At 43.8% G+C, this 15,957-nt stretch overlaps 1 protein-coding gene across 5 annotated transcripts in view; it reads left to right on the top strand.

Moving 5' to 3' along the window:
* Positions 1-15,957, top strand: part of POLA1 (DNA polymerase alpha 1, catalytic subunit) — a 281,095-nt gene that overhangs the window by 238,739 nt on the left and 26,399 nt on the right. For 3 of the 5 annotated variants that reach the window (XM_032475943.1, XM_032475945.1, XM_032475942.1), the window contains one exon: positions 14,038-15,918. The exons of the other annotated variants lie outside the window; for them this stretch is intronic. In XM_032475943.1, the coding sequence (XP_032331834.1) occupies positions 14,038-14,180 (143 nt within the window). In that variant the 3' untranslated portion in view covers positions 14,181-15,918. Of the gene's footprint in view, positions 1-14,037; positions 15,919-15,957 lie in introns of those variants that run through there. 5 annotated transcript variants of the gene reach the window in all.

Raw genomic sequence — 15,957 nt, 5'->3', positions numbered from 1 at the left:
ACCTTTTATTATTTATCTGTGGTTATTGAAAGTGTGTGAATACAATAAACATCTCCAGCGCTCCTGGCTGTGCAGCCTTTGAGAAATGGAAAGCTTTCTGTTCCTTGTCCTTGGCAAGGGCCTCGCCCTGCTCCACCTGGGTGCTCACAGCCCCCAAGCATGCTTCTCATCACCCAAAGTATCCCTCATCCCTCCCGCTTCTGCCAGGTTCATAGCTGAATGAAGTCATCAGAAGGTTTTAGAAACTACAGGGTTTCAGAGGGGAGAGTATAGCTCAAATGTTAGGGTGCATAGTTAGCATGCACGAGGTCCTGGGTTCAATCCTAGTACCTCCATTAAATAAGTAAATAAACCTAAATTACCTCCCCCCACCAAAAAATCCAAAAAAGTTTTTTTAAAGAAAAACAGAACAGGGTTTTATTGTTGTTGATTTATCTGGTCTTAAACTCAATTGCATCAGCGCGGTTTGCGAGGCTGCGGGGGAGGCTAGGGGCCAGGAGCACAAGTCAGGGTCACGGTGGTCTTTACTCATCAGATGCAAACTTGCAGATTCCGGAAGGGGTCTCATACCTGGGAGACCTTCCCCCTCCTCCAGCCCCGCTAACCTTTGATGTGTAGAAATCTCAGTGAGGTTATTTTGCCATCAAACCAAATTTGCTGTAGCGTAGCAAAGCGCCCGATGCCGTCATCTGGCATGTTACAGACAAATTCCAATTACTTTTCTACTTCAAGCTATTGTTAAACACTACAAGCTAGCTGACAGTAAAATTATAAATACAGGTGTTGTCACACTACACTATAATCAGAATTTTAATTTGAATTTTCATTTGTAAAGCCTTTTTTTCCCACATGAAAATGGGAATAGAATTAGTTTTATTGACAGTAAAAAGACATTTTGAAAGCTTACTAAATCATTACCTGTATTTAGCAGGAGGAAAAATTGTATATGTCCATGTAAAAAGAAGAGTTTTATTATCACATATTTACTCATTATATTTGGTGGTAAATAAAACGGGGAAGACACATTTGACACATGATTGACGGAACTCACTCGGTTTTTGCTTCATCAGAACAATAGACAGACATAAATATATATTTTGCTTTTGTTTTGTTCTGCAGTTACTAATGCAGACCCATAGACAAAATCTTCTTCGAGCAAATTAAGTACAGCCTGTCGGGAGGCTGCGTGCCATGCTCAACTTTTTATTTGGCAATTTTCTTTTCTTATCTAGATTCATCATCTGGCACTCTCTTTTTCCCCCCTTTGCATGGTGGTTGGAGTGGGTTCCCCCTTCTCAAGTCCCCCTTTTTTTTCCCTCAAGGCATTTAGTGTCGTGTCTGCCAGATTTCAGTGATGAGCAGGGAATTGCTTTTAAAGTGGGCATTATGCCAGTTCAGCAGCACAATGGAAAACCAATCTTCCACCATTCTACTTTTGATGCTGTTATTGTAGCATTTTAGATAACTGCTCCCACAAAAAAAAAAAAAGAGAGAGAAAAAAAAAGATGTGCTCAATTGCTACCAGTTAGTCAAGTTAAATCCAGAGTAGCATTAAAATTACTCTGAAAACTGTTTGGCAGGGGTCAGGTGCCGTCTGTGGCTGCCGCACATAGGATAGCTGTTCTGTTCTGGTGGAGTTTTTTTTTTTTTTTTTCCCCTTTATTATTACTGTGACTGACCAGCTCTCCAAATAGCCCTTCACTACCTGTTTACTTATTGTCTTCACCTCCCTGTTGAAAAAATGTGTCAAACAGAAATGTTGAAAAGTTTCTTTAAAGTGCTGGAAATAGCAGGAGAGTGAGTTGTTCAGGGTGCTAGAGTTTGTGCAGCGTGAAAGCAAAAAAAAAAAAAAAAAGTGGGGGGTGAGCGAGAACATAATTCTCTGGTTTCTATAGCAAGATTACTGTTTTCTTCTTTTTATCTTCACTTTTCAACCACTGGGTTCACTGTTCTACTTTTTTTTTTTTAATAGCACAAATGGAATTTATCCTCTCTCCATCTCAAGTCCCTCCCCCCCTCCACTGGCTTTGCTTGTGAATGAAAAGGACTCCTACTATGACTGCAGGACAGATGGCAGCTATATATGTTGGATTCGATGTATTTTGGAGTGAACCATATTTTTCAATTCAAGGCCAATGGATGGGCTGTTTTGAGGGTGGCAGTAACACTATATTTCAAGCCTGCTCCATTTCCACAGAATTTATTTAGACTTAAAACTACATAAATAACCTATAAGCGGTGCTCAAGATAATTGAGTTGTGATCTGTTAGATGTATTGCAGTAATAATAAAAGCAAAACTCAGGTTTCTGGACTGCCTTTCTTCTAAAGAATGTATCTTTACCTTTATACTATCTCTAATGGAGTTTTCTCTTTTGTTAACCATATCTATTATAATCAGACTCTAAGCCTTATGCAGGCAGGCATTTTTTATTCTTTTATTGAGGTAACATTGATATGTAACATTATATCAGTTTCACATGTACATGTATTTCTACTTCTGTACACACTGCAGAGTGCTCACCACCAGAAATTTAGTTTCCATCAGTTTCCATCCGTCACCATCACCATCCAGATGACACCGTTACCCATTTCTCCTCTGTTAGTAGTTACTCTGGTGTCTGTATTTTTGTGTTTGGTTTGGTTTGTTCATTTACTTACTTTTGTTTGTTTTTTAGATTCTAAATATGAGTGAAATCTTATGGTATTTGTCTTTCTCCATCTGACATTTATTTTTTTTTAGTTATTATTATTTTTTTTATTTTGGAGGGTGATAATTAGGTTTATTTATTTGTTGGAGGGACTGGGCATTGAACCCAGGACCTTGTGCATACTAAGCATGTGCTCTATCCACTGAGCTATAGCCTCCCCCCAACTTATTTTCACTTAGTATAATACCTTCAAGGTCCATCCATGTTGTTGCAAATGGCAAGATTTCACCCTTTTTTTAATGGCCAAGTAGCATTATCTACAGATACCACATCTTCTTCATCCATTGATGGACACTTAGGTTGTTTCCATGTCTTGGCTATTGTAAATAATGCTGCAGTGAACATGGGGATGCGTGTATCTTTTTGTGTTAGTGTTTTTGTATTCTTTGAGTAAATACTCAGAAGTGGGATAGTTGGATCGTATGGTTATTTTCTTCTTAATTTTTTGAGGAGTCTCTATGCTGTCTTCCATGATGGCTAAGGCAAGCTTTTTTTTTTTTTTTTTTTAATGGGTGTACTAGGGATTGAACCCAGGACCTCATGCAGGCTAAGCATGCACTCCACCACTGGGCTATACCCACCTGCCTAAGGCAAGCATTTCTGTCTGTTTTGTTCATTCCTGTATCTCCGGGGCATACCTGGCACATGGTAGGCACTCAGTATATGTCTGTTGAAGTAATTAATAATTCATGCTTCTCCTGTGGGTTCATAGAATTGCGGTGCGTTTGCTTATTTGTATTTTTTAAATCCAACTAGATTGCCAGACTGTGTTCCTGAAGTATAGCTGTCACACGGATTTAGTTTTGGATTCCTTCCTTCACCCCCAGCCCATCCCAAATTGTACTTGACACCTAGTGGGTGGTCAATAAATATTTGTTGACTGAACAAGTAGAGAGGCCCAAACACAGGTCATTTGCCAGTGAGGGATGTGGTCATTTGGTTGTAGAGGTGAAGACCAACAAATTGTTCCACCGATCAAGAGCCTACGAGTTCTCGGCCTTATGTGAGTCCAGAGTTCATGCCCGGATGTCATGGTTTTCTGGGCTTATTTTCAGATTTCCATATTCCTTCAGTTTCTAGTTTAAGAGCATTTTACTTTTGCTAAAGCATTCAAGAAAAGGCCCTGATAATGATGTGGTCAGTATCTGTAACCAGCCCATTCACTAGCGCCATCTAGAAGAATCCATTGCATGCTCTCCAGTGTGAGTGGCCCTGCCTTAATGTGGGAAGGAGACTGCCCTGCTTAGAGGGATGCATCCAGGAAAGCAGTTAGACCTCCCACAGCACCATTTGCCTCTTCTGTGGAATGGTGGTTCAGGGATTCTGTCATTCTGTCGCGTCCTCCACTACCTACATCTCTGGAGCCCCCTGCTTCCATCTGCAAAGTGAGGGAAATGAGGGCCTAGAGGCTGCTCCACAGGGTCAGAGGCTTCAGAGAATTCAGTGACTTCATCAAGAATGTACCATGTAAGAGACACACCGCTCTCCCTTTTAATCTTTGAGTCATAAATGTGACATAGCTTTGAATGGATAGCAACAATTTGCAAATCAATAAGACCTGTTTTGTAATTAGCTTTGGAATAAGCATTAAAAAGTATACATTGAGGACTGTGATAGTAAAAATGCAGAGCGAGGTGGGGATTCTTTGTTGGTAGCTAAAAAGGTACATCTTAAATATACAGAAATGGAGGTGATGAGTGTCTCTAGCTACTAACACATTCTCTTAGAAGAATGCCTGGATAGAAGCCTTTTTTTAAAGGAGAATATAAAGAGATTTTCTTAAGTTGTACCACAAGGGTTATGCATTTATTTGGGAAGAATCTTGAATGTGCAATAGAACATTCCCTGATGTGCTCAGTCCATCTTTTCTTCTCTCATTTGATCTTAATCCAAGAAGAGCCACAGAATGCACTGAAATAAGGATTCCGATTTTTATTAAAGCAGATTTAACTGTCTATAAAGTGAAATGTTTGGCCTTACGGGGAGGGGAGGTGAGCAGGTTCATTCCAGAATCCTGCATCCACGTGGGCTGAAATTGCCAAGACTCTCGGTTGTCTGGGCCAAAGGTAAGAAACCTATAATAGTACTGAGGAGAACTTGTGCATTTTTAAAGTTCAGTCGCGCAGACTGGGAAGTAGGAGAATGCGAGTTTCTTTTTGTGCCCCTCCGCACACGGAGAGGAAGGAGCGTGAGCCCAGGTGTGGCCTTGCAAAAAGCTTCCTGGTCCGGTTTCCTCATGGGTAGAGCGTCTCTTCTGTTTCACTGATGAGATTGTTGTCAGGATGAAATAATAGAATATGTATTATATGTATTTTTCACCCTCTCTATATCAGGAATTGGTGAACTTTCTCTATAAAGAGTCACAAAGTAAATATTTTCAGCTTTGCGAACAAGGCAGTCTCCATTGTAGCTACTCATGTTCGCCGCTGTGGCCATGGCCAGTTCAGAAACACATGCACATGGCAGTGTGCCAATAAAACTTTATTGACAGAAACAAGTGGCAGCCTGAATTTGGTCTTCAGGCCATACTTGGCCAACCCTTGCCCTATGATAATGAAAGGCGTAAAACATAAAATACCAATTTTTTTTAACTGCTTCTAGTAAACCACTCCCCCTACTTGGGAGTTAGCCAGTATGGTCAGTACTTGGCCAACCCTGTGAGGAGAAAGCCTTCTTCTTTAAGTTTTAGGTCAACTTTACCAAATTTTTGCTAAATTCTGAAGGTAGAATTTAAATTTTATTCAGCTTGTATTTATGGGTGGCTTCACTTAGGCTACCTAGCCTCACACGAGCCTCCAACTTCTAAGAAAGCGTTCTGCTCTTAGGACAGTTTCCTTAGAGCCTTGATGTTAGTTGTGGCAGAGGGGATGCCCCTGTTAAAACGCTAAGTAGGGTGGGACACAGTCACCAGTTACCTCCCCTGGACCACCCTGGAGTTGACAGAGAAGGACAGTGGCCATCTTGATAACCAGCCAGTTAAGGTTTCAAGATACGTGGTCAATTGTGATGAAACTGACAGAGAATCCTACTTAAAGAGCTTGACTGACATACCCTGGAATGGAATACACCATGGTCTTCGGGTTTCCAAGAGACAAAGTCATATTAGCTTAATAGAAGAACTTGGAGAAAATACAGCGTATCACTTCAAAGAATTTAAGAGGGTAGAGGTTGCTAATCCTGATACCCTGAAAACTGGTATTTCAAACTCCACGGTTGGTTCTTTGAGTGGCTGCCTTGCTTTTAAGATTTAGATTGTAGCTGATGAGTCAGAAATCCACAGCCACATCCATTTTACATAAACATTAAATCCGGAGCAGCCAAAAAATGTATCTGGTACAGAATTTGACTTCATATACTTTTCCTTGGATAATGAGTTTGATGGTAAGCAGTCATTTAAAAGTCTGCCTTTGACTTTCCCTCAGATTTCTTAAGGCCTTTGATTTTCCCCCACTCCTTAGGTGTTCCACACTGAGTCAGTTAGCTTTTTGTAATACATACCCCACAAGTTGGCAAATAATATATTTATTCATGATTTTCTGTATTCCCACCATTTCTCCAGGGCAGTGGCCCTCTCTGATAGGCCGCTTCTAAGATGGCACCCGATGATCCCTGCCCCTTAGTGTTCACTCTTACGCAGTAGCCCTGTTCCTCTGGGTATGAGCCAGACCCAGTGCCAAAGAGGGTGGGACATCACCAGGACATCACTTCTGAGATTAGGTTACAGAAGATTTTGACTTCCGTCTTGAGCATGCACTCTCACTCTCCTGCTCATTCACTCTGAAGGAAAGCAGCTGCCATGTTGTGAGCTGCCCTGCGGGGAAGCCTGTATGTAGAAACTGAGGCCTTAGTCCAACAACCAGAGAGGAATATGTAGTGATTTATTATATTATTATGGTGGTAGAATACCTATTTGGTTGGGATTAATCAAAAGTGTTCACTTTTCTCCCCTCCATGAAGAATATAATTCTCAGCATCTTGGGATATGATATCTACAGAGTGATACACAGGTAGGGAGGAACTGTGAACAACCCATGAATAGACATGGAACCCAGGACAGGCCGAGAGCCCTTGAAATAACCGTAGCTGCAACTATCCCTGGTGTGCAGAGGGGAAGAGGTGTTAAAGAAACTTGCCTTAGTGTCAGGATCTAGGAAGGCACAGCCCCTTATCTGTCCTCCATCCAGAAAGTGGTGCTGGCTCCAGGCCCTGATCACAGCATGACTGTTAGCTTCACATCCAACTGTCCCCGACACAGTAGCGTGGGCTGTGAGAACAGGACGCTGGCGAGAAGGGAAGATACCCAGAGGATTAAGGAGCAACCAGGGCAAGGCCTAAGTTCTTTTGCCTTAATCCCGAAAAGAACAAGCACTTAGCTGGTGACAGCCTTGGGCCCAGGCAGGGAGTGTGGAAGCCATTCCCTCAGGTGCCCCTGGTGCATATTTGCTACACCCTGGGGACTTTTTCTTCTCCCACCTGTGGAAAATGACCATTTACGCTGGAGTGGAAAATGACCATTTATGCTGGATCATAGCCTTTCCCGCCTGTCTCTTGCCATCATTGTCTGTGACTAACATTTGTTTAGCATTAACTTGATCCCACAGACTGCCTGGGCACACTAACCCTTCAACCTACTCATTCACTAAACTGAAGAAACCTAAGCAGGGACTTGACATTCAGAGATAGGAGCCCAGAAGTGAGTCCAGAATTTCCGATTCTGAAGCCAATGCCAACTTCCAGTCTCCACTTCCTGCATTTAGTACATGTGCATTTTCTTTTCCTCTCCTGTCTGCCCTTCCCTCCCTAGAGAGTGCCGACCCACACCCACACCCTGTTAACTCTACAGGGTAAATGATTTCCAGATCCCGTGGGTGGGCCTTTTGTGCATGTCACCAAATAGTGCATTAAATCAGTCTGAATTTTTTTATGCACCCAGGTTTAGAAACAGAGATTAAGATAATTAAATATCAAGATTAGAAATGGTATGTGAGCAATAAAGATATTGTGTACACTTCTTGGATATTTTTGCTGACACAAGCCTTTGGAAGCCTGGAGTCTTCAGGAAGAGTGGTACCAGTAGAAAATGTTATTTCAACTCGATAAGTCTGTGAGGTCATTGAAATCAGACATCCCTGAAAATTGTATAGTTCTGGTCCTCAGTGGGGGAGGTGTAGACTTAACAGAATCTGGGAATCTTTACAAAGCAAACAAACACATTCTCAACCTCCCTTTCCTCACAAAGACCCAGGAGTTGGGTGGTGAACACTGCATCCCCACCTCCCAAGCCCCCTTAAGCACTGCTGACCTGAGACTAATCATCTTCCCTCTTGTCTTTTGTGGAACATTGATTAGACATTAAGATATTTGGAACATCTCCATTTTCTCATGACTTCATGTGTATTAAAAAAATAGCGCCCACATGAAATACACTGTAGTTGTGATCTAGCCCCTGGGCTTTGATTAAATTGCAGGCTTGTAGAATAGAAGGCCACGAAGGGTGTTTGCAAATTGCGTTAGTAGCCATGCTGGGGAGCTTGGGGAGAAACTAACATGTTTTCTCCAGGGGCAGGAACTCAAAACTCTAGGCCTTTGGTAGAGTTGATCCTTAATAAAACTTAGGGGTTTTGTTTGTTTTTTAGTTTTTATATTGGAAACTGCTTGTTGTTGAAGGTCAACATTTTGTTGCTACTTTTTCTACCCAAATGCAGTATGGAACCATTTGAAGAAGAAAATTTTGCTCAGTGTATCCAGAACAGAGTTCTGAGAGTTACAGTGACCAATACTCTTGTGTACCACAATGATGGTTCTTTTTAAACATTAGGGTAGTTTCAAAAAATTCTAATAAATTCATTGTAATTCATAGAACATGCTGTAATAGAGAGATACATGTAAAATACAATCTGTGTACCTGATTGCAGGTAACAGAGTTAAATGTGCCAGCAATCTCAAACACAGTTTGATATTTCCTATAATAAAATATAATACAAAAAAATTAAATATCCAATATCAATGGATTCTAAATGGTTTTGATATTTCTTTTTGTCCTTTCCCATGAAGAGTAATTTATTTCCCTTTTTAAAGTGTGGGCAGAATGATTACTAGCGCACTGTAATGTAATTGTGTTGCATTGATAAAATAAAAATTGTCCTTTATCTGTGTCCTGATAATGTTCAATTTACAGGCTGGCTTCTCTGCCACCTCTTCAGTGCTTTGAGTATTCCAGCTCTCCTCCCTTCCTGCTCTGAGAGCGCACAGAACTGTTTGAAATCCACTGGTACAATTGTCAAATCAATTATTCATTCTCTGCAATTATGCTCGCACAAAGAACATTTTGCTGGTCTGAATGATGATTAAATTAACAGCTATTCCAGCTGCCTGATAACATCTAATAGAATATTCATAAGCCCAAAATGGAATGAATTATCTCCATTAACTTCATCATGCTCACTTAATTACATGCTTGTTATTGTATTTACACCTTGTTAGATACCGCTGAAGCTGATCCAGTGGCTGGCCGGGAATTGGAAGCGTCTGTCATGGGGCAGTTGGAGCGCGTTTTGTAGGAAATGCTATTTATTTTAAATGCTCCACCTGCTGGGAGCCGAGGTTAGTCAGCAGCACTGAGATGAATTGGGAAACGGGGTGTAAAAAGAAATAATGTGCTTCTGACAGGCTCCGTGGCTTTTAAGTTGCTCTCATTCAGCCACTTCACAAAAAATTATTTTATTCCATCTCTCAGTGATGATGACATGATTGCTTTTGGGTAATCATTTACCATTCTGATTTTATTTTTTGAAGTAAATTGTCTGAAGTAATAGGTTCTTGGAATTACAGCGTGCCTTGCTTTTTTCTTAGAACTTTATTTAAGCTTGTCTTCTAGCATTTAACCCGAGTCCCCTCTTTCGTTTGATCTTCTAACTTTATTTATACAACAGTGCTTAATGATCCTGCACAATGTGTTTTTTTCCCTCTCTGCACCCCCCCCCCCAAAATTCTGTCCAGTGTGGTTGACAGCACTTTTTATAACCTCAGCAAGGGGGCTGCATGGGCAGTTTTCTTCCGACATGACAAATACAAACACCCAAAACCCAACCCTGATAGAATCACTTCATCCAGTTGAAAGGAAATTTTTGATCTCTTTCAAGGTGACTCTTTCTCCAGTGAAACATGGTCAGGGGCACGACTCTCCCCTTCTAGTTTTCACCCTCGACATGGCATTCTTTACACCGGGCTCAGCCCAGCTCCTCCCCTCTTCCATCGCCCTCTGCTCTTTCCAAACTTGCAGGCACCAGCCCTTCCCAATGGTGGGGCCCGGCAGCGCCTCCCTCCGCTGGGAGAGAGGAGGGCGCTGCTCACCGCCAGGCTGCAGCCAGCCTGTGTTTACTGAACAGGAACCAGACCAGTGGTGGAAAGAATGATCATCACACTTCTAAATCCTTGTCAGCTCAGCCCAATAGAGCACTTGAGCTAAACCACGGATATTTTATTCTATTTGAAGGCTGTATTGTGGTATCAACAAAAAAGAAGAGAAAAAAATGGAAGATAATTATTTATAAGTAGGGCTGGAGCTGGATAGTGGACTAACAGAGAGACTCTTCAGCCCTTAGAAATATTTTCGCATCTAAGACATGATTTAACAGGCGACCGCGGTCCTCTAGGCGTCAGTTGACGAGTGCATCATTCGCCATGTGTGCCTGGCACCGTGCCTTGTCAGTTTCTTTCTAAATAAGAATTCATTGGGGGATGATGTTTTTTTCCTTCTTATTTTGATGGAGAAATGTTTATGTACTGGTCATTTGATGTGGGGCCCTAAAGGTGTGTCTCTCTGAAACAGGGATGTCACTTGAGATCTTTTGGATAGCCCAGACTCGCTTATTGATTGATATTCAGGAGACAGACAGCCAGGCCAGAGGCTCCCACAGCTCTCTCTGGGTCAGATGGCTTTAAATCGTAAAGAGGTTTTCTTTCAAAATGCCTAAAGCTTCCTGCGTTCCACCCCTGATGGCAAAGCTCACGCTGCATTGAGGGAGGGAGGCTATGGATTAGAAAAAGTGGGAAAGCAGAGCACTGTATGGTGGGAAGCCATGCAATTAAAAAACTGACTGAAATTATTACCTGATTTCATAATTGACAGAATATTTAATTCAGATATAGTAAATTGACACACCTCTACACAGAGACAATTATGACTGACTGTATAACACCTGACAGAATCAATTATAACTGACTGTTGTTTGATACCTTTGCACGGAAATAAATGAAACAGACATTCAGAACAGAGACGGCTGCTGCCTGTGTGCCTGAGCCTGCCTTAATTAAAATCAAATAACCAGTAGGCGATGTTAAAATGTCTTTGCCTTGTGGTTTCTAGTTCAGCGTGTTTCTTTAAGTCCAAAAAGGGTTTTATAAAGAGTAAAGCTGAAAAGAGTTTTTTGGTTTACTGACACGGAAATAAAATATCTGAAGTAGAGATGGTTTCCTTAGATGGGAGAATACTCCTTTTTTTCCCCAAATAGTTCTAACATTTTATTTGATCAGTTGAGTTTTAAATAAAATATTTATAAGACACGTTCAACATGCAGCTGATGGTCTACCTCATCCCACACAGAAAATACTGTAGCTTGCATGATTTCGAGGTTTTAGAGGCTAATTAGTAGAAAGCAACTTTAAATTAGTAGTTCATTTTATTTTCTGATAAAATACTGTGTGAAAAATTAGTAAGTAGGCTAACTTGGATTTTATTGTTTTTACAAGGCTTAGGGACAAGATATTTTGGGTAATTAGTATACAACCAAAAGGAATCAGCATGTAGAAAGGACCAGGTTAAAAAAAGCTGTAGATACACGTTCTTCGAATGTTATTCCCAGGAATGGTTGATTCGCTTTGCCGGTGTATTAAGATGAGTGATTTCCGGTGATACTTCAGTCCATTAGAGTATATTCTGCTGGTGTACTTGTGTGTAGGAAAAGCACTGCCTTCCCTATCTTGACGGAGTTTGGATTTGTTGTGCTGGTTGTTGAGCCAGCAACAGCCACAGCCAGGGGCATCTCTGGTTGGGGCGGGCGGTCTGTAGGTCTTCTCTGCCTCTTGCCTAATGGCCTCTCGGAATCTTTAACAGTTGTCTCTGCGGGTCAGGTGCCCAGGACGGTGGCATCTTCCCTGACTCCCAACACTGGAGCGGGGAGAAGGAATCAGGTTCTACTGGCCTCGTTAACTGGTTTCTACCATTTAACACTGAGGTTTTCCCTTGAGTTCTCAAGTGGTGGATGGGTGTAGCGTTAAAGGAAACAGGGTGACAGAAGCCCAACGTGGGTGGCCCAGGTGCCTAAAGAAGGGAGAGAAAAAGCCACGAAGAAGGGGTGAGCCCTTTCCCCTCTCAGCTCCCACCCCCGACATGGCCTGTGACAGCTTGTGTAGTTTTTTCCTGGAAGACCTTGCAAACATTATTGATTTGATTCTCATTGGGGAAGCAAGTCGGAGCTTTTATCTGCATCTCTAACCGGCGTGGAATGGTGTCTTGGCCGTATTGACCGGCTATGGGATCTGCTGGCGGTCACAGTTGTCTTTTACGAAGAAGAGCACCGAGTGACGCTGGTTGTCATTCTAACTCCACTGTGTGGCAGCGTAAATAGTCCCCTTTCTAACCAACCTGGTGGGAAAAGTCAATATCCCATCAGCAGAGGAGGTAAACACATCAGGAGCTGTGCCCTCTCTCTTCCTTCCCTGCCCCGTCTCACCGCAGCTCTGTAAATGTCTCTCCCCAGTCATACAAGCATTTGTGTCATTCACATGCATGGGGCGCTGGCCTGCCGGGAGGCTGCCGCCACCGCTCGGGCCATTGTTGTGTATTCCTAGACTCTGATAATTAGAACTTTCAAAGTGTCTTTCTCTAGTCGCTTAACGATGCGACCCCTCTCTCTCTCTCCTCGTCTCTTTTTCCACCCCCTTTGGGCATTTAAATCCTCTCTACAAAACTTTTTGTTGTTGTTTTTTGAAAGGCAATTGATGTAATTTAGAAAAGGTTGTGGAGAACAAACGCAAATGTGTAGCTAAGGAAAAAAAATCTGGAGACCAAGTTTTCATTTTCCGGAGGTTTTGTAGACTTCACTGTTGCTCTGTTGTTTCCGCGGGTTTTTTTTCTTTGGGTGATTGATGTGCACTCCCTTCCGTGTCTCCTTCCCGATGCTTTCCTATCCCAGGGCGCTGGGCAGCTCCCCCTTGGCTGCTTGGTGCAGGCTGGCATCTGGGGCCTGCCCATCTCCATCTAGGAGCAGCAACATGGGGCGCAGGGACAAGGGTGCACAGTGGGCCCCCTGAGTGCAGGCTCGGGGCTCTGGCTACCTGGGTTTGCGTTTCTGCCTCCTGGATCTCCAGCTGTGTAACCTGGGGCAAGTTTCCTCAGCCATCAAATGGGGATTTCAAAATATAAAAGTCGGTCTCTCCAAACACCTTGCAGGGTTCCCCAGATGCTCTGAACAAAAACTGTGTCATCTTAACCATCCTGGGCAGGGTTGGCTCCCCCAAGGCTCACCCCTGTCCCCAAAAGATCAGACCTGGGTGTCTTGGCCACTGCTCCTTCCTAAGAACCAAGAGTAGGCTCTGGGGAGGGAGGAGAAGATGCCTCTGGCTGGCAGTGCTCTTCTCAGAACGGCAGGCAAGGCCAGGGACGCATGAATGGAAGAAGCAGGAGGCAGAGGAAGGGCGTCTGTGCACCTCAAGTTCATGGGTACACAGTATGGACAAAGAAGCAAAAAGAAATCCTGCGGATGGACAGGTGCTCTGCGGACAGCCCAGCCCCTCGCCTCTTTGAGCAGAAATTTTGTGTAGTGGAGGGATGCAGCTGGAAGGGCCTAGAAGAAGCCGACTAGGCCCAGCTGATCCGGGGAGTTGGTGCTGAGAGGCTCTGGCTTCCTTTTGAGACAGATTAGTTCCTGCCACCTCTGTCCTCTGCATGAAGTTGCGTGCATGCTAGGCAGCACTGTGGGCCCGGCGTCTGCGAGTGGAGTTCACCTTGGCTGCCGCACGTGGTCGTGCACCTGCAGCTGGCGTCAGTCAAGAGTGGCCCTGGCCCCGGGGCGCTGAATCAGCTAGGTGCTGAGAAGTGGCGGGCAGGGAAAAGGAAGACAGGCTTCCACAGAGCAATCTCGAGGTACCCTTCTCCCGTGTGGGACCGGCCCCAGGGGTAGACCAACAACAGGACAGCGAGGACATCTGAGACGCGGAGCTGCGAACCAAGTCCATACCCCCGCTCTAGTGCTTGAGGAACACTGAATGGTCTTGAAAGACGCTGCCTCTGAGACTTGTAATCCTTTTATTTTTATTTCTTTTTAGATAAATTGAAGCAGTTTCTTACTCCCAAAGTTCGCCAGGACTATAAAAAACTCAAGAACACAGCAGAGCAGTTCTTATCCCAGAGTGGCTACTCCGAAGTGAACCTCAGCAAACTCTTCGCGGATTGTGCCGTGCGGTCCTGAGGGGATCCCGGAGGTGGATGCGGCGGGGGCGGTTGAACGAAGAACCGCATCCTCGGCACCTGCACTGGGGCCCCGGCTGCTTTTCCTGCCTCACTTTGCCTTTGGAACTGCGTTTCATGTTTGTGTAGCTGTGGCTTGGGAGGGGAGATTGTTAAGGGAGACTGCAAAAATATTTAATATACCAAGCGTCAAAGAAGATCACAACCGCCTTCCTCTGACAGTATACCTCGTGCTCTTGAAACCCCACTGGAGAGCTGGCTGCCGTGCATTCAGGACTGGGTTCCTAGGGGAGGGCTCTGTGTGAGAAGAGAAACTGAGTATGGCTGGGACACAAGTGCCCCCAGGCTTGACCCCCAAGACCTTCAGCAGAGGCGCCCCCAGAAAGAGGGGTTCAAGGAACCTGGTAGGAGGGCTAACACTTTGCCTTTTTGTGCACCAGTTAAACCCAACTGTCTCCCGGCTGCTGGCTCCAAGAGCGGCTGTCCTTTTCAGTCTCTTTCATATAGATAGCCAAGGCGGGAGACATAGAAGCCTTGCACTTACTAAATAGATTACACAGAGCTCACTTGTTTATTGAATCGCTCCAAAGCCCAGCACGTACAAGCACATGCACACTGGGCAGCGGTGTTAGACTCACCTTCCTTTTTTTTTTCTCAAGTAGAAAATCCTGGTAAATGTTTATGCAATAGGAAAGCACATTTTAAATAATTTGATACCCTGTGACATTTCATTTTAAATGTGTAGAAGTTGGGGTGAGGGTCATTGTGTTATATTCAGAAAATCAGGGGGAAGAATGGTTAATCAGCCTTGGTGCTGTTTTTTCCTTTCTTCAGAACAGTGCCTTTTTGTCAGAAGCCAAACATGTGTCAGTATAGCAGTCTTTCCTTTCTTACGTTCTTGGTAAGATTATACTCACAAAACATTTCCCCTTGCACAACTATGCTATATGTTTTTTAAATCTATGTATTTTCATAAGAGAAGCATATGCTGTGCTCTTTTTTTTTTTTCCGCTTCAGAATAAAGTTTTCTAAAGGGAACCCAGTTGCAGTGACTCTTTATCAGGTGCAAAGAGTGGACCAGAGGGGCAGCCAGGAGTAAGGGCTGACAGGCGGCCAGCCCCTTCCAAAACCTCAGCGCGCTTAGAACTCACCTCAGAGATGCACGGTGTGATGTATGTCCCAGGGTTTTGAGTGGCATTTCCGTGGACTTTGGGTCCTTCAAGAGATGAAATATGGCTTCTCGTGGGCTTTGCTGACTTGTGGAGAGCAAGGCTGATGGCTCCTGGGAGAACGGCCCCCACTAGAGAAAGGTCACCTGGCTCGGCCCCTAGTGAAGGCTTGTTAAGCAGCAGAGATGACACCATCCTTTATCTTGCTTGGCCTTCTTTTTTCTGTCCCTCACCCTTTCCTCCTTTCTCCTCTGTCTCTTACGCTCGGGTTCTGGGTAGAAACACTTTGGGTTTATGGCTCTGTCAGTTAATTCATGCCATGATACCTCAGGCTCTGTGACCTGTCAGAAGTTGGAGCACCCAAGCTGCTCCAGGAAACTCAGGCTTAGTGTGGTTTTTATTTGCTCTTACCGTACAGGGTTACAAAGCCGGTTCTCTAATGTGTGCTCCCTGAGCCCGCGCCCCTACCTTGCTTTCTGAAGAGAAGGCATATTTTCCTTTATTTCTGGGACCTCGGGTTATGTAAATACAAATAAAGTGTTATCCTGGACTTGCTCCATTAGACACAAATAACTTCTCACCGGTCTGCTTCTTGTCTGCATCTAGATT

This window comes from Camelus ferus, chromosome X (assembly GCF_009834535.1).
Source record: "Camelus ferus isolate YT-003-E chromosome X, BCGSAC_Cfer_1.0, whole genome shotgun sequence".
NCBI classification, from domain to species: Eukaryota; Metazoa; Chordata; class Mammalia; order Artiodactyla; family Camelidae; genus Camelus; species Camelus ferus.
This window is presented reverse-complemented; position numbering and strand designations above follow the sequence as displayed.